Source organism: Oratosquilla oratoria, chromosome 4 (genome assembly GCF_046742065.1).
Source record: "Oratosquilla oratoria isolate Oo_2021 chromosome 4, ASM4674206v1, whole genome shotgun sequence".
Lineage (NCBI taxonomy): Eukaryota > Metazoa > Arthropoda > Malacostraca > Stomatopoda > Squillidae > Oratosquilla > Oratosquilla oratoria.
Window position 1 is genome coordinate 17,725,259 of NC_134780.1, and position 20,335 is coordinate 17,745,593.

At 39.4% G+C, this 20,335-nt stretch overlaps 2 protein-coding genes across 2 annotated transcripts; both read right to left on the bottom strand.

Moving 5' to 3' along the window:
• Positions 1-8,865: 8,865 nt before the first annotated feature.
• LOC143024405 (general transcription factor II-I repeat domain-containing protein 2-like) lies at positions 8,866-9,342 on the bottom strand. The gene has a single exon (XM_076183205.1). The coding sequence runs from the start codon at positions 9,340-9,342 to the stop codon at positions 8,866-8,868; it is 477 nt and encodes a 158-aa protein (XP_076039320.1).
• Positions 9,343-9,428: 86 nt separating this feature from the next.
• On the bottom strand, positions 9,429-10,358 carry LOC143024406 (general transcription factor II-I repeat domain-containing protein 2-like). Its single transcript, XM_076183206.1, has 2 exons — positions 9,957-10,358; positions 9,429-9,701 (listed from the first exon to the last, which is right to left on the bottom strand). Exons 1-2 carry the CDS (start codon positions 10,356-10,358, stop codon positions 9,429-9,431), a joined length of 675 nt encoding a protein of 224 aa, XP_076039321.1.
• Positions 10,359-20,335: the final 9,977 nt, after the last annotated feature.

Consider the following 20,335-nt stretch of genomic DNA (forward strand, 5'->3'; position numbering starts at 1 on the left):
GATAGTACCATATTGCATACTTATCTTGTTTCTTATTTGAACGATAATTTCCATATTCTCATAATCATGTACGGTCCCATTGACCCTACTGCCCATTCTCTTTTGTGTTAATTGCCTGTAAATACATTTTCCATTAATAATTTCGTTTACTAGTTTTATCGCTAGTTTAATATTCCTTTCCTGGAATCTTCTTTGTTACCTTTACTTCTAGTCTTACGAATTATCTAGGCCCTGACCAGATAGTTCAGTCCTACAGTGGCTTCTAGAAGTGCGCTGGTTCTTAAGCACTTAGACGTTATACGTAACGTCTCTTCACATACCAGCGCCCGTAACAAAGTGGCGACCCTTGCCAAGGATATTGGATCAGGTATTTAACACATTCTTATAGAGATGGATGATATAATTCAAGAATTCGTTCAAAATCCCAAGGTAAGTTTCTTAAAGAAACAAACTAAAGACACTTTGATAGAAATAGGCAAGCACTTTGGAGTAGACATTGATACAAGTTTACGAAAGAAAAAAATACTTCAGGAACTCGTTGAAAATCTGATCGAAGATGAGATATTATCTCCAGAAGAGATTACAGCTATACAAATTCCTTCAAATAGGTTAGAAATGGAGGCACGACTAACCGAACTTAAGATTAAGGAGATTGAATTAAAGGTCAGGAGAGTAGATTTTGAGGAGGAAGCTAAATTGAAACAAATGCAAATTGAGGCAGAATTTAAAGCTAAAGAGGAGGAAACTAAACTGAAACAAATGCAAATTGAGGCAGAATTTAAAGCTAGAGAAGAGGAAACTAAAATCAAATTGGCAGAATTTAGAGCTAGAGAAGAGGAAGCTAAGGTGAAACAAGTAGCTAAAGAGGAGGAAACTAAACTGAAACAAATGCAAATTGAGGCGGAATTTAGAGCTAGAGAAGAGGAAGCTAAAGCGAAACAAGTAGCTAAAGAGGAGGAAACTAAACTGAAACAAATGCAAATTGAGGCAGAATTTAAAGCTAGAGAAGACGAAACTAAAGTCAAATTGGCAGAGTTAGAATTAAAGAAGGCAGAAGTAGAAGCTAGGATTGTTGATAGACAACCCGTAGTTCAGGAAGGTCGTATAGATATTTCCAAGTATGTAAAACTTTTACCCATATTTTCAGAGGGAGAGCCAGAAATTTTCTTTCTTCAGTGGGAAAAATTGGCGCAACAGTTACAAATCCCTAAAGAAAATTGGCCATTAATCATTCAAACACAATTTAAGGGTAAGGCTCAGCAAATTTATACTTCTCTTTCAGAAGCAGAAAGCGAGTATGATAATATGAAAGCTTGTATTTTAAAAGCTTATGAACTAATACCAGAGGCCTATAGACAGAAATTCCGTAATTATAGGAAGACACCTCAGTTAACATACGTAGAATATGCGGCTCAACAAGAGAGGTTATTCAATAGGTGGTGTTTGGCTAGTGAAACGGACACCTTAGATAGACTTAAACAGTTGATTTTGTTGGAGCAGTTTAAGAATACCTTAGAGACAGATCTTAGGATTTTTATAGATGATCATGTTCCCGAAACTTTAACTAAAGCTGCTGTACTGGCTGATGAGTTCACACTAAATCATAAACCTAAGTCAAGACAAATGGAATCCCAAAAGTCAAAGTCATATATTCCAGATTCAACAAAATACTCTGATCCTTGGGCCCCAAAGAAACGCTTTGAAAATCAGTCTAGCCCATCACATTTCAGTTACAGGTCTGATTTCAATCAATATCCTCCAAACCAACCTTGGCAAAGAATGGAAAGGTTTAAGACTAATCCCCCTGTAACTTGTTCATATTGTAAACAGGTTGGCCATCACATTTCTAATTGCAGAAAGAGACTGACACCCTCATTCTCCAATAAGACACCAACTCTTGTAAGTAATATAAAATCAGACGATTCAAAATCCTCTATTCAGGATACACTACCAAAGAAGCCGGTATTGTCAAGTAATGTAGAACCCCCCTCATCAGATCATGATCCTTGTTTCAAACCATTTGTATCTTCAGGAACTATATCTCATAGTAGTAGTTCACAACAATATCCTATTTCCATACTCCGAGACACAGGAGCAAAGCAAAGTCTGATTTTAAATTCTGTCTTGCAGAATCTGGGTGAGTCATATACAGGTTATGATATATTGATAGAAGGAGTTGGAGGAATTATAAAATGTCCATTACATAATGTTTTCTTGCGGTCTGATTTAACAACCGGAATGGTTAAAGTAGCAGTAGTAGACTCTCTTCCCATAGTAGGAATATCCTTATTGTTGGCCAATGACATCGCTGGAAGCAAAGTCATTTCTCCCTTAATAACAAATAACCCTAAGACCTCAGTAGAACCTTCAGATAACTTACAGTTGTTTCCCGCTTGTGCTGTAACCAGATCTCAGTACAAGAAATCTGAAGAGGAGACTTATAATTTAGAATCCCTATTCTCCCAAACTGACCCATCTTCTTCTTCACCAGTTTCTCTATCTAGAGCAGAATTAATCAAAGAACAGAAGTCAGATCATTCTCTTAAAAATTTGTACGAGATTGTTTCATCTCCAGAAGAAGTTGAAAATATGTCACGAGGTTTCTATATAGAAAACGGAGTCCTAATGCGAAAATGGAGAGCATCCACCGCAACCGCTGACCAGCCATGGCAAGTAAGGAATCAAATAGTCCTCCCTCTTGGTTTCAGGAATAATGTTCTAAGATTGGCTCATGATACTCCCTTAGCAGGTCACTTAGGGGTAAGAAAGACCTTGTTCAACATAACCCAACATTTCCATTGGCCCACGGTTGTCAAAGATGTTGCCCAATATTGTAAAACATGTCATACATGTCAACTTGTAGGTAAGCCCAACCAGAAAATTGTAGAAGCTCCACTCCATCCCATTCCTGTAATGGAAGAGCCATTTAAAAAAGTTCTTATTGATTGTGTAGGACCTTTACCTCCTTCAAGTAAAGGAAATCAGTACATTCTCACAATCATGTGTATGAGCACTCGTTTTCCAGAAGCAATTCCTTTGAAAAATATTAAAGCTCAAAACATAATCAGAGAAATGTTGAAATATTTCACTATGGTAGGATTTCCTAAGAACATTCAAAGTGATCAAGGAAGTAATTTTCTTTCCAACAAGTTTAGAGAAACTCTTGTAACACTAGGTATAAATCATGTAACTTCCTCTGCCTATCATCCTCAATCACAAGGTGCTCTAGAGCGCTTTCACCAAACGCTCAAGACAATGTTAAGAATCTTCTGTGCTAAGAACACGCGAAATTGGGAAGACGGACTCCCCTTTTTGTTGTTCGCCACCCGAACAACAATTCAAGAAAGCCTTGGATTCAGCCCGTCAGAATTAGTCTTCGGTCATGAAGTCCGTGGTCCCCTAAAGATACTTCATGAACAATGGATGAAAGAAGAACCACCAGTTCCTTCTTTGAAATACGTGTCCCAGGTCACCGAGAAGTTGTTAGAAGCTTGGAAGTTGGCAAGAGAGAACTTGACGAATGCTCAACGAGTAATGAAAGGTCGGTATGATAAAAATTCTAAACTTAGAACTTTCTCTCCAGGAGATCAAGTGTTACTTTATCTTCCCATACCAGGAGATCCATTGCAGGCTAAATACAAAGGACCCTATGAAGTCTTGTCCAGAGCCAGTGATCTCAACTACATAATCAAAACTCCAGACAGAAGAAAGAGTTCCCGTCTCTGTCACATAAATACCTTAAAACCTTATCATTCCCGAGATCCAATTCCAGCTTGCAGCTCTACCACAATAGAATCCGAAGAGCCTCCTGATAACCTGCCTAATCCTCCTGAGATTCCCTTGGAAAACTCTCAGATACTACAAAATCTTCAGATAAAAGTAGGACACTTATCTGAGAAACAAGGTAAAGACATTCTTTTCCTCTTAAGAAGTTTTCCAAAATTATTTCTAGATTCCCCAAGATTCACTTCTTTGATAGAACACGAAATAATTCTAGACTCGCCAAGGGCTATCAAACAAGCCCCTTATAGAGTCAATCCAAAAAAGAAGGATTTCATAAAAGCAGAAATTAACACTCTGCTTCAACAGGGAATAATTGAACCCTCCAGTAGTCCTTGGGCATCTCCTTGCATTCTTGTCCCTAAATCTGACAAATCTTATCGCCTGTGCATTGACTACAGGAAAATCAATGCCCACACTAAGGCCGATGCTTTTCCTATCCCTAGGATAGATGATATCATAGACAGTCTAGGAACTGCCAAGTATGTATCCAAGTTGGATATGTTAAGGGGATACTATCAAATCCCTGTACACCCTCGCTCAAGAGAAGTTACCGCTTTCATTACGGAAGAGGGATTGTTCCAATTCAGAGCAATGCCATTTGGGCTTAAAAATGCCCCTGCCACTTACCAAAGAATGATAAGTAATCTTGTTGCAGGATTGCCAGGAGTAAAAACTTATCTAGATGATGTGATAATATTTAGTCAGTCTTGGACAGAACACATTGAACACCTAAATAATTTCTTTTATAGAGCAGACCAAGCAAACCTTACCATCAATTTGTCCAAATGTGATTTCGGACATACACAGGTCCCCTATTTGGGATTTAAAGTTGGAAATTCCCAAGTGTTTCCAATAGACGCCAAGATAAAAGCCATCAATGATGTACCAACACCCACTAATCGTAGAGAGGTACGTCGATTCCTTGGAATGAGTGGCTATTATCGCCGTTTTTGTCCAAATTTTTCAGATGTAGCAGAACCATTGACTGACCTGTTGAGAAAAGACCACAACTTCGTGTGGACACCTACCTGTGAGACGGCCTTCAAAAACCTGAAGTCCCTTCTCACTAACGCACCAGTTCTAAGGGCACCCGATTTCCAACGACCCTTTCTTCTGCAAGTCGACGCCAGCGACACCGGTATCGGTGCCGCCCTCTTGCAAGAACACAATGAAGTTCTTCACGCTATCGCCTACTACAGCAAGAAGCTGTCCCCTGCGCAGAAGAACTACTCAACAATTGAGAAGGAGACGCTCGCTTTGGTCCAGGCCCTTATCCACTTCGAAGTCTACCTGGGTTCCTCAACTACCATTCAAGTATATTCGGATCACAACCCCTTGAAGTTCCTACAGACTATGAAAAACAAGAATCCGAGACTTACACGTTGGAGTTTATTTCTCCAACCCTTTAATCTAACTATTCATCATATAAAAGGCGTCTTTAATGTTTTAGCCGACGTCCTTTCTAGAACATAGCTTTTCAACAGAAAGTGAAAAGCTTTCCCAAACGGTGGAGGTGTAACGTAATATTAGATATTACGTCATATGTGTAATTATGTTATAGAATTGTGTTCCTTTGTATTACATAACTATGTTCATATTTCTTGTCTATGTATGTATTGTAACAATGTTAAGCAGTAACGCCCGTCCACTATATGTAATCTTGCCTACGTGCGGTGAGGTGCGCACTCTTGTAGAACAAACAGACAAGCGAAATCCTGAATAGTTCGGAGCGCACAGATTTGACAGTTACTAAATAAATAGATTGTTCAAGCGAGTCGAGGGTCCTAAAACTACCCATGTTGACGTGTTAACTTACCCTCCTCCTCACCCGCACCCTTAACCGGAAGTATCCGGCTTCCGGTCCAATGGTATATAAGCGGTGGAACTCGCTGACTCCTTGTCATTTTTCGCTCTATTGATCTCTTGATAAGAATACAAGTTTGGACTCATGAGACGATTGGTGTGAAGTGATCACCCTTTTTTGCCTACATTACGTGTCTGATATACATTGCATTACTTTACTTATATTTGTACTTATTACTTATTCTGATGCATGTTCCTGATCTCTTTGTACTTAGATAGTACCATATTGCATACTTATCTTGTTTCTTATTTGAACGATAATTTCCATATTCTCATAATCATGTACGGTCCCATTGACCCTACTGCCCATTCTCTTTTGTGTTAATTGCCTGTAAATACATTTTCCATTAATAATTTCGTTTACTAGTTTTATCGCTAGTTTAATATTCCTTTCCTGGAATCTTCTTTGTTACCTTTACTTCTAGTCTTACGAATTATCTAGGCCCTGACCAGATAGTTCAGTCCTACAGTGGCTTCTAGAAGTGCGCTGGTTCTTAAGCACTTAGACGTTATACGTAACGTCTCTTCACATACCAGCGCCCGTAACAATATATATATATATATATATATATATATATATATACATATACATATATGTACATATATATGTATATATGTATATATATATATATATATATATATATATATTTATATATATATATATGATCATATTCACGAATATGTTGCTATACTTTATAGGAAGGGTTTTGTGTTTTCAAGTACGACTGGACACAAACAATGCATTACAAATGTGTGTGTGTGTGTGTGTGTGTGTGTGTGTGTGTGTGTGTGTGTGTGTGTGTGTGTGTGTGTGTGTGTGTGTGTGTGTGTGTGTGTGTGTGTGTGTGATTCACCATGATCACCATGGTCTTGGATCACGTGTTGTACTCGTGATCGACAGCTATTTCCCTCCCGGAAGAGCGCTCAGAGCTCATGTATGACCGATCCATGGGTTATGTTGTGATCTTACACGCACACATACCCCGAAGTCCCCGCCCACGAGAGTTGAAATAACACCCCGCAGCGCAGCGATACTGAAATTATTTCAGCCCTGGGCAGGATTCGATCCCGGATCTTGGTAGTGGCAGTCGGGAACTCTTACCATTGCGCCATGAGGTGTGGGTGTGGGTGTGGGTGTGGGTGTGTGTACGTCCGTGCGTGTGTGTATGCGTGCATTTAAGGTATTCTACAGTTATAGGAAGAATAAAAGTGAACAATTTACATTTTTTTTGCAGTATAAGAAGGTAATGACAATACCAGGCTTACCAACTGTTTACCCTCGCCATATTTCTACTCATGCGTACCAACCTCTCCTGCTTGAAGCAAAGAAGTAAGTACAAGAAAAAGAAGAACTGATGTCTCTCAGAAAGAGCGGCGGCGTTTGAGTTACACGGCTTGAAGGAGAACGCATGGAAGGAGGCAGCTGGATCCTCCTTCAACACAATGACGCGCCTTGAGGACCCCACCTCCCTCACCCGCTCCTGACTCAGGACAGACGATTTCACTCGTTGAATAACGCGAGAGATTACCGAAGCTGATGGGAAAGGAGGTCGCGATCAGCCAGGATCCCCTTTCGGGTTGAACACCGCCTTCCTCAGCTGCAAGAAATCGCCCGCCCGCCTCTAGCCTAAACAAAGGCTATGAGGTGCGTCGCCGTAATGACAGGGTTAAGACATGGAGGAGAAGGAGGAGGAAAACGGACGAGGGAGAGAAGACGAGAGGGGGAAGAGGAGGAAGAGGAGGAGGAGGAGAAGGGGGGTGGAGGTGGGGGAGGCGGCACGTTGGTGTTCTGTTGAATAATTAATCGAGAAAGGTCGCCCTGGATAAGTATAGCTCGGCCGAGCACCCACGCTCGCGCGCTCCCAAGTAAGCGGCTTATAGACATACGAACACGCGCGCGCGATCTTGCATACCTGCGCGCACACACGCACACACACACACACACACACACACACACACACACACACACACACACACACGCACACACGCACACACGCACGCACACATACACACACACACACACACACACACAAGGAAGATCATGTACCACAAACTTGATTTTTTCTACTCGAGACTAATAGAAATGATCCAAGAAAGGGATGGACGGTCGGATTGTGCTTTTCTAGATCTACAAAAAGTATTTGATAAAGTACCACACAAAAAACTAATGAGAAAAATGGAATCAATAGGTGGTATTAAAGGAAAATTATTGGAATAGATGGAGGAAGTCTTGACTGGGAGAAAAATTAGGGTAGTAATTAGAGACAAATACTCGACCTGGGAAGAAATGATAAGTGGTGTTCCGCAAGGTTCGGTATTGGCTCCGATCATGTTTGCCACATACATAAATGACATGGATGAATGCAGATGATGCAAAAATACTAAAGAAAGTAAGTACAGAGGATGATTATCAATCACTACAGAAAGACCTAGATAAAATCTGGAAATGGAATCAAAAGTGGGAAGTGAACTTTAACATCAAGAAATGTAATATAATGGAGTTTGGAAAAAGTAAAAATAGAATATCAATAAATTATAAAATTGGTGAAGAAGTCAAAAAAGTGAGCTCGGAAAGGGACCTAGGAGTAATCATCAGCAAATACATGTCACCAGACAAACAAATCAATAAAATAGTAGGAGAAACTTTCAACTTACGAAGGACGATGAAAGTGGTTTTTGACTATTTGGATAAGGATATGGTAAAGAAAATATTAGTTACACTGATAAGACAAAGACTGGAGTATGCTGCGACACTATGGACACCCAGTACTAAAAAGAATATAAAGAAATTAGAAAGAATACAAAGAGCAACGACAAGGATGGCACCAACACTCTCCAAATTGACATACGAACAAAGATTGTCCAAATTGGTACTACCAACCCTGGAACAAAGAAGATAAAGAGGAGATCTACTGACTATTTATAGAATTATGAAAGGAATGGAAGTCCTAGATCAGGGGCGGGTAACCTATTCAGAGTGAGGGCCAGATGAGACTTTTGGAAGAAGGCCGCGGGCCGGAGTGAAAAATTAAATCCCCAGGATTACTCTATTATGTACAATACATTGAATACAATGAACGAATTTTACAAGAATTACATTGAACACCCTACAAATCAATGAGACTGCTGGTGCTGTTTGCCATGAAGAAGTATTTCCATGTCTGACTCGATGGTTGAGGTAGACAACAGAAGAATGTCATTGAGGTGGCGGTCTGAAAGTTAGGAGCGAAGGTAAGACTTTGTGTACTTCATTTTGGAGAAGAGCTGTTCGCAACAGTAGGTGCTGCCGAACATGGCCACAATGCGTTGAACATGCGCAATGTATTTTTGAAAATTGTTAGAAGGGAGGGCGATGTCGCGGAAGAAGGACAACGGAAAATAGGTGCGGAACTTCGCCTTCATTTCATCGTTGCACTGCAGCTCCACTAACTCCATCTGCAGGGAGGCAGGGGTGTCTTCCACGGGGAAGTCAAAGGGAGCAGTGAAAAGCTTGAAGTCCGCAGCCAGCACCCTGACTCCTGCAAAACGGGAAGCAAATTCCTCACGCAGAGAGGTGACGACACTAACGCAAGTGTCCAGGTCCACGTCGTCAGGGGCACAAGCAGCAAGGCGAGGAAAATACACAAACTGACCAGAAGCAAATTGAGCCTCCCACAAGCGCAGCTTAACCTCGAAGACAGTGATGTGCGCGTACATGTCTGTCACGAAAATAGCTTTGCCTTACAGCATCATGTTGAGGGCGTTCAGGTGCGCCGTGATGTCCGTGAGCAGGGCCAGGGGAGTTAGCCACCGCGGATCAAAGTATTGATCACCGTGGAGAAGATTCTTCTGACGTAAGAAGGTGGCAATCTTCTGCTGTAGGTCGCACAAACGATGGCCCCACGACTCAGCCAGCGTACCTCACAGAGGTAGAGCAGATCGTTGTAGTGCACGTTCACCTCGTCCATCAGTATCTGGAACGGACGGTGGTTAAGGCTGCGGGAGAGGATGGAGTTGACGACCTTCACCACGACAGACATGACATCAACGAGGTTGGCAAACTTGGCGCACAGGGACTATTGGTGGATGATGCGGTGCATCATGTTAATGGGCTGAGTGTATCCGGCGGCTTCACAGTGGCGCACTAGCAGCGAAGCTGCGCCCTTCATCTCCCCAACCATGGCCGGGGCACCGTCGGTCGTCACGCACGCAAGACGGCAAGACGGGAGGTTCAGGAAGTGCTGATCAACACACTGAAGCACGGCGTCACAGATGTCTTACCCAGTGGTGGTGCCGCGTAGCGGGACAAGCAGGAGGAATTCCTCACACACCTGGAGGTCAGCGGTGACACCGCGGATGAAAACGGCCAGCTGGGCCGTATCCTTTGTGTCGGTGCTCTCATCCAGAGCGAGGGAAAAGGCGACGAAGTTCGAGCTGCGTGTTTTGAGTGAGTCGTGCACGTTGTCCGACATATCCTCGATGCGACGACGAACGGTGCGGGACGAAAGGCAGATCGCTGCTCTGGACAGACGGAGTCCACTACAGCGAGGAGGAATTCCTTGATGAAGACCCCGTCCGTGAATGGCTTCATTCGGCGAGCAAGGATGCGAGACTTCATAACTGGCGCACGCCACCTTTTCGGTTTCAACACTCTGCTTGCGGAAGAGCGAAGTTTGTTTCTGCAGGTTGCCTGATAGTCTAACGATGGCGTCCCTCCTGTCGGCGGCAGACATCGACGCAAAGTTTGACGATCGGTGCTCTGTCTCCCAGTGACAGCGCACGTTGTACTCTTTTAGGACAGCCACAGTCTTCAAGCATATGAGGCACTGGACCTGTCCAAAGCGTTCGATGAAGAAGTACCTCTCCTACTCAGGGTTGAAGGTCCGATGCTCGAGGTCCACTTTCCTCTTCTTAACACGCTGGGTCGCAGACATGATGAGCTGAAAAGGAAGAAAATGAGGTATATCAACAATATATAAGCAAAATAAAGGTGTATTGATTGTAAATGTACGTCATCTAATTTAAATATAATTAATTAGTAGCTACATGATTTTAGTAGTTGTAACTGATTTTACCACAGGGGTGGTAAGGGAGTTGGGAGACAGGGTGGATGAAAGAGTATTGGAATGGTTTGGACACATGGAAAGAATGAGTGAAGAAAGACTAGTAAAAGAGGTATGGAAGGCAGATGTGGAGGGAGTGAATATGAGGGGGCGACCTAGGATGAGATGGATGGATGGGGTAAAAGGGGCTTTGGGGAAGAGGGGAATGTCTGTTGAGGAAGAACGGGAGAGGACAGAAGACAGGGGTGAATGGAGAATGGTTGTATATGGATGATGTTGTGATGCATGAGGTGCAATGGGTGGGGGATGGGGGGTGAGGGAGTATGTATGAGAAAAATTTGACGCAGCCCGAAGGGATTTCTTCCCGTCTTCTCCTTTTCTGCAGGAGGGAACGGAGAGGGGGGTCGCCGATTTAATGAAGCGGCCTTACTGTGGATGTGCTGTGTCTTGCGACACTGCCTCTGACCCAGGGCAGTGGACAAGATGCAGGGATGACCCGTCATCCAGGGGGTGCCAAGATAAGAGGGAGGGTAGAGGGTGGAGGGGAGGGGAGTGTATCAGGGATGGAATGGGTGGGAATAGTTTTTATGCCTTTTTCTTTTTGGTTACCTCCCTTGTAAGGGGGAAAAAGGCTTTGGTATATGTATGTATGTTTGTATGTATGTATGTATGTATGTATGTAATCTATTTCTATAAGAAATAACTGTAATTGATCTGTACTGACCAAAAAGCTTACGTACCTTGTATCAACGTGAAAGTCTAACGGACACTGACCGCTGGTGTCTGGCTGCTCTGGCAGTGGCAGGATCATAGACCGTGCAGTGAGGGGCAGAGTTGCCAAAACAGTATCTGCCAGTGGATGTTGTTTGGCAGATTTTAATTACATGATTTTAATTACATGATTGTCCGACCTGAACGATAAACTGAAGACACCGTCCAATATATCACACAGAAGGTTTGTGAAAATTTGAGAAGTTGACAAATGACGACTTGAACTGGATTTGAAGCTTGAATTCGATAATACACGGTTGACGAGTGATGAATATGACAGTTGACTTTGAACTCGATTTGAAGAATGAAATTTGACGATTGCTGACGACAGAATATTCTCAAGAACGATAATGTTGAAAGTTGACTTTATAAATCCAATATTTCCAACAACTGCCGAGTGTTTGTTTTTTTCCGAACCTTCGATCTCTTCCAGTGAAGCCAGTTTGGTATGTCAGACAAGACAATCATGCTTAATAAATAAATTTATTTCGTTGACTGTGTTTAATTAAACATCCAAAGTCTAACATTTCATATTCAAATAAATTTGTGTTTGCAATTTTGAAGCTCCCCATTAAAAGTTGAGCAGAATCTAGTGTAAACTTTGGATTTTCTAGTACTTCGCTAATCTGGTCTAGCTTAAATTTCTACGTACTACTGCTATTTCTACTACTCCATATTATTACTGTTTTCATAAGTGTTTTATTTTCTTACTACCACTATCACTATTACTACTACTACTGCTACTACTACCACTACAACTACTACTACTACAACAACTACCATTACTACTATTACTAACGGAATATAAAGTAATTCAATAATTAAATCTGTTTATTTGAAAATATAATGTTTATTGGATTTTTTTCCTCCTTTTGCTGGGAGTTCCGCGGGCCGGATTGTAATAATAATGCCGAGCAGGGTGGCGGGCCGGAGGCTAGGCCTTCGCGGGCCGGATGTGCCCCGTGGTGCCGAATGTGGCCCGAGGGCCGGAGGTTCTCCGCCCCTATCCTAGATAGGGATAATTTATTAAAGTGGGACAAGAGAAAAACAAGAAAACAAGAAAAGAAACTCAAAAAGAATAGTTATAGAAGAAATTTGAAAAATAATAGTTTCCCACTCAGAATGGTAGATATCTGGAATAGATTAGATAAAGCAAATACTATTCAAGAATTTAAGAACAAACTTGATCCTGAAAGATACAAAGACGTGTCACTACGATCATACTCCCCTTCCCGTATAATACAACTAGGTAAATACATACATATATACATACATACATACATACAAACATACATACATGGGGTGGAAGATATCTGACGTGAAGCCAAAAGGACAACCGGTTTCCTTCATAACTCCAGTGCCATAGTTCGGTGACACTACGAAACATCATAAACAACGAAATGTGCCCTTTGACAGGACCTGGCTATAACTAGGTTTCATTTAAATGCTATGCCAAGACCTTTCTTCTCTACCTTTCTTTGTTCCTGTGTGTGTGTGTGTGCTTGTGGGTGTGTGTGTGTGTGTGTGTGTGTGTGTGTGTGTGTGTGTGTGTGTGTGTGTGTGTGTGTGTGTGTGTGTGTGTGTGTGTGTGTGTGTGTGTGTGTGTGTGTGTGTGTGTGTGTGTGTGTGTGTGTGTGTGTGTGTGTGTGTGTGTGTGTGTGTGTGTGTGTGTGTGTATGTTTGTGTGTTTGCGTTTGAATGTGCGCGCGCGTGTGTGTATGTGTTTGTGTGTGTATATACGAGTGTGTGTGTGTGTGCCTGTGTGTGTGTGTCTTTATGTGTGTGCATCTGTATACACACACACACACACACATATATATATATATATATATATATGTATATATATAAATATATATATACCTATGTGTATATATAATATGTATGTACGTATATACATACGTACATATATATATGTATATATATATATATATATGTATATACATACGTACATATATATACATATATATATATACATATATATATATACTTACATACATACATATATATATATATATATATATATATATATATATATATATATATATATATCAGAGTTACGACATACGCGAGTTACGACCACCCATACTTACGACCACGTCTAGCAGATGCCTATTATGAGTTTACTGTATATGTCTGGCAGCACAGCGCGTAAGATAGTTGTGGCAACCCGGCATCGCATACGACAATTATGGCAGAGATGGAAAAGTTACTATACACGTGGTTGGAAGATAATAGGAAAAGAAATGTAAAAGTGATGTTGCAAGCAGTGCAAAGTAAGGCTAAAAATTAATTTCGCATGTTGGAAGAACGTGCAGGTGAAGAATACGCTTCACATGAATTCATAGCGAGTGCCGGGTGGTTTCGTCGCTTTCGAGAGCGTTACCAGGTTCACCACGTGTTGTCGAAAGGTGAGGCTGCTAGCAGTAATGCGCCTGTAGCTAAGGCATTTGTGGAAGAGTTTGATAAATTGATTAAGGATTAAGGATATTTACGTACTTACGACCACGTCTAGCAGATGCCTATTATGAGTTTACTAATAAGAATACTCTATAATAAGTATTTTCTTTCTTTAACCTACCATATCAAATTAACAACTAAGCAACTGAAAACAATGCTATATACAACTGTAGGAGAGAAGCCAAACGCAGAGTATGGGATCCAATGTATTTAACGTTTCGCCCAGCAGAGCTTCTTCAGAAATAACATAGTGGACAAATATCTGACTCCTTATATAACCCGAGCTTGCAGGAAGAAACGAACATAAAACTGGTGTAAACACAATTTGCGTAAATTGCTTGTTACTTTGTTATTAAAATTGCTAAAGGTTTATTTATTGGGAAAAAATCCATTGTTTTGATTTATATTATCAATGAGAGACATAAAAGCAGATTCAAACATCTAAGTTTCATAGTATGGTTTTCATATTTAATAATCTTAGAATTATTCCAGTCAGCATTGTGGCCTGTATCGTATCTATGTCAGACAATGGCATTATTCATATTGTAAGCTTTTATATCATATTTATGTTCCGATATTCTTTTATCAACACCACGGAAGCTTACCAAACTGATTTTCACAACATTACTACCAGCTCGGTAACAGTTGGCAATCTTATAAAAATCAGAAATAAAAGTAGGGAAAATGTTCGTCAAGCAGGTGTTTACTGTGTGCCATGTTTAGGTTGTAAAAAGGTCTACATTGGTGATAGTTTCCGTGGTGTTGATAAAAGAATATTGGAACATAAATATGATATGAAAACTTGCAATATGAATAATGCCATTGTTAGATATAGATACGATACAGGCCACAATGCTGACTGGAATAATTCTAAGATTATTAAATATGAAAACCATACTATGAAACTTAGATGTTTTGAATCTGTTTTTATATCTCTCATTGATAACATAGATCAAAACAATGGATTTTTTACAATAGATAAACCTCTAGCAATTTTGATAACAAAGTAACAAGCAATTTACGCAAATTGTGTTTACACCAGTTTTATGTTCGTTTCTCCCCGCAAGCTCGGGTTATATAAGGAGTCAGATGTTTGTCCACTATGTTATTTCTGAAGAAGCTCTGCTGAACGAAACGTTAAATACATTGGATCCCATAAGTTAAGAGAGAAATTATTAAAAGGAAACTACAATTTAAAAACCTTAAAAATGGTAAGCAAGGTTATATCTAATGCGTGTGTGTGTGTGTGTATACAGGTATAGTACATACATACAATACCTGTATATGTATATATACTGAAAAACAGTACAGTAATAAAACATTAAAAAACAAAAAAAAATTATAAAAATTAAACTAAAAAGCATAGAATTGATATATAAACAGTAAACAACTTGTATATAATAGTATTCAATAGAAAAAGTTACTTAAAAACGCAACAGATTGATATAATTTATCCTAGCGTATAACCCTCGTGTCGGCCATTTTGAATGGGATGCGACTTACGACCAATCCGACTTACGACTGGTTGGTCGGAACCAATCTAGGTCGTAACTCGGATAGTGACTGTATATATATATATATATATATATATATATATATATATATATATATATGTGTGTGTGTGTGTGTGTGTGTGTGTGTGTGTGTGTGTGTGTGTGTGTGTGTGTGTGTGTGTGTGTGTGTGTGTGTGTGTGTGTGTGTGTGTGTGTGTGTGTGTGTGTGTTACTCCCATATTCAAAAAAGGTGACAAAAAGAAACCAAATAACTATAGGCCTATAAGTTTGACTTCAATCGTAGGAAAAATAATGGAAACTATCATCAGAGATGCTATGGAACATCATTTAGAAAGTAACCGTTTGATAAATGATAGCCAGCATGGTTTCAGACGGAAACGTTCTTGCGTGACTAACTTACTCAAATTCTACAACACAGTTATCTCGAATTATGACAAAAGAAACAATATAGATTTAGTATATCTAGACTTTGCAAAAGCTTTTGATACCGTCCCACACGAAAGACTACTTACTAAATTAGCTTTGCATGGAATAAGTGGTAGCCTATTAGGTTGGACTAGTAATTGGTTGAATGGTCGAAAACAGAGAGTTGTTTTAAATGGAAAAACTTCTGGATGGAAAAGTGTTGCAAGTGGAGTTCCTCAGGGTTCCGTTCTTGGGCCACTTCTATTCATAGTATATATAAATGATATAGACCATGGACTAAAATCTACTGTTTCCAAATTTGTTGATGATACAAAAATGTGCGGAGTGGCAAATGATCACTCAAACCAATTAGATATTCAAGAAGATTTAGATAAATTACAGCAATGGTCTGAGAAGTGGCTAATGAAATTTAACACAAGTAAATGCAAGGTAATGCACATAGGTAAAAATAACAGTAAGTACGATTACAAGTTATTTGGAAATTCGTTAACAAAAGTGGATAGTGAAAAAGATCTCGGCGTAATTATCAGTAACGACCTCAAATCATCCAAGCAGTGTATTTCAGCCTCTGAGAAAGCAAATAAGATTCTAGGACTGATTGCGCGATCTTTTGATTTCAAAAGTCCATCACTCATTAACAAGCTATATAAATCGTTAGTTCGTCCACATTTGGAATATGCTGTTTCCGTATGGTCACCGAATCTCATTAAAGACATTGACAGATTGGAAAGAGTACAACGGCGAGCCACAAAACTGATTCCAAATATCAAAAATAAATCATACGAAAATCGACTAAAACATATGAATCTGTTTTCTCTAAAAAAAAGCGTAGACTCAGAGGTGACTTGATACAGGTCTTTAAAATTCTAAAGGGAATTGACAACATCAAAAGTGACCAAATTTTTACATTGAATGAGAATCAGACAAGAAACAATGGTCTCAAACTGTCCGGAAATAGATTCAATTTGGAAGTAGGTAGAAACAACTTTGCCAACCGTGTAGTTAATGAATGGAATAAACTTCCTGCACAGGTAGTGCAATGTAGTTCAGTTCGAAGCTTTAAGAATCATTTAGATAAATACCTAAGTAAGATGCTGTAATGATTATAATTTATCTTATATTATTTGTTTTTGTTTTGTTATCATTTGTCTGTCTGATTTTTATTTATTATTAGTTATATGTCAATTTATTATTATTTACTATTTACCTCTTTGTTTATTATTTAACTATACCTATGCATTTATTTATGTATTTTATTTGTTATTTACATTATCATAGTTTTTATTTATTATTTTATCATTAATATGATTTTTTTTCGCATCCGACCTATATATGGATCAAAAGGTCTCCTGTCGGCATGCTCCGCCTTTGTAATCCTTTGTAATCCTTTGTGTGTGTGTGTGTGTGTGTGTGTGTGTGTGTGTGTGTGTGTGTGTGTGTGTGTGTGTGTGTGTGTGTGTGTGTGTGTGTGTGTGTGTGTGTGTGTGAGTGTGTGTGTGTGTGTGTGTGTGTGTGTGTGTGTGTGTGTGTGTGTGTGTGTGTGTGTGTGTGTGTACATATATATATATATATTTATATATATATATATATGTATATTCGAGAATATATATATATATATATATATACATACATATATATACATATATGTATATATAAACACGTACATATATACATATATGCGTTGTCTGTCATAGACAGGGAATATATATATACATATATACATATATATATATATATAATATATACATATATATATACATATATCTATATATATATATATATATATATATATATATATATATATATATGTATACATCTCATATACACGACGAGTAATATAACCCCAGTCATATAACCCACTTCTTCACTCACTGTCCACCACAAGCATCAAAACGCAAAGTAAGCATCACGAGGCCCAGTGCGATCCACAAGTCCCTGACACATCAATCCTTTGGCTTCGCGACAACACCGTCGACCACCAAACGACACACACACAGACGAACACACGCGATCAATCTAGTAGCCACCCAGTACTGACATACGATATATAATCAACATGTATGATAGTAGACATCAATACGTAATTAATGCAGTTGCCCCACCCTTGTGGGACAACAGACTAACAAGACAATAAGATAAGTTCACGATTGAGGGCAACTCTAGAATTTGTCTACTCATCATTTCCGGGCATGAAAACTGGCTCACACAGCCCAAGAGTGGTCGGTTCTAAGTGACGTGCCCTAGTGATAAGACTGTGTAATAGTGTGTAAACTAAGTTGTTTAAAATACGACAAATAAAGAACAAAAACTTAAAGGTGTTTGTGCAAGTGAACCCTTTCTGCTGATGATGTGACGACCCCGTTACATTTTGTGTCTACAAGTAACGTTGGATGGAGATTATGTAACGATACCGTTACACCCGTCCCGTTACATCACTGGTGGCAGCGAACCCCGCAACCCATCTTCTCCGAAGAGACTACGGTGAACCTTCAAACCCGTCCATTTTTCTCCAACTACATTCAAGTACGAACACCAACCGCACGGAACGAAACGCTCTCCACGAACAAGAACTTAGTTCACACTACACATCACGGGCAATCGTCACAGCCGATCTCACACTACTAAAATCAACATTATAAAGGTAACATAAAATCCTTACACTTAATACCAATATATTCCGTAATAATAACCATACATTACCCATTCAAACCATCCCTGATACTGCCTGTCTCCTTTTTTTTACGAGAACATCTACGAGGCACTACCCTCATCAAGAGATATTTCCACACACCGCTTATCTCTCCCCAGTACCATATTTATATGGTGACGTTACGCCCCACTCAACGCGTAACTACAAACAAGTCTACGGACCGCCACAACCACACCTGACGGACCGGAAGCACATCGATATAATTATCGAAATACCGGGACCACCCATAAAAGGTACCCTATGATTACATATATAAATAATTTAAAAATACTGTATTTTAAATATATCTCTCAATAACTATTATAATCACATAATTTTTTTACCAATATCAAATAATTCTTCTTCACAATATTTTATATAACCTTACAACGTATATCCTATATACATATATATATAAATATATATATAAATCAAATACCAATTTCACATATTCCTAATACCATTTCATATTTATAGATATGCAATAACTTTACTAGATTTGACTATTACATAACATCACATTCATATGTATTCTTACAGTTAAGTAATTCTTGTCTAAACTCCATTTATATTTTACATAGAACTTAGACATTTTTATAAATGTAACTTACCTTTCATAATTACTACTGTTAACCAGCGATTATTATACTATAATGTGCACAATATTTAACCATTATTATTATTGCCATATTTTACTATTTTTACCATTTATATTTATATGTTCTTATATGTAACCCATATATAAATGTTGACATCCCATATCCCCCCTCCCTTATCTAAGCATAACATATTACCCTTAGTTACTATATACCTATTATTCCTATTTTAACAAATTTTTTCTTAGATTACAAATCAAACCTAACTATTAACTAATGCATACTATTAACTAATACATACTAACTATTAACTAATACATGCTTTGACAAACATGGCGACTGGAACCAGGAGTAAAGTTCTTCAAAGGATGCATAGCGTCTTGTCAAGATCCAGAGAGGAAAAACAACCACAGGACATATCCAGTGACAAAGAGGAAATACACACAGAAGACTTAATTGACAATGACAAACCAGACCATTTTTACCTATACCCACAGGTTGACAGTACCTCTAAACAGTTAACCAATGACCAGTTAAATAATCCTGACAAAACTACTCCTAAAGCAGATACCCCAATAGCCCCTCTTTATGAGAACGATGTCCTACCTTTTTTCAACCAACCTCCTCAAGTAGACCCCTCCAACCCCTCTCAACCACAACAACCCACCCAACCAACTCCTCATATTACTCCTCCTAATATCATACCTTTCAACCAGCCTCCTCAAGTAGACCCCTTTCACCCCTCACAACCACAACCACCCATTCCTCCCATCCAGCCAAATATGCAAACTAAACCTCCTATAAACCATAATCCATCCAACCCCCATATCCCAACACATAATAACCCCCACTCCTACCTACACCAACACATCCAAACAAATACTGCAACCTACACCAAACAACAACTCACTCCAACGAAGAGTGTTACCTACAGAAATCACAACAACAACCTCATCAGAGAACTAACCAACCATTCACCACCCCTCGACACACCCCTCCCACACAACACGCACAACCCAACACCACCGATTGGGGGAACGTGTACCAGCCTCACGCACCAAACCACCATAGGAATATCTCATACACAACACAACTACCTCACCCTAGAAGTGAGTGTAGATCAACTTACAGTTGACATGATGGTTGATACAGGAACAAACCTGAACATCATCCCAAGAGCTCTCTATGAAGCAT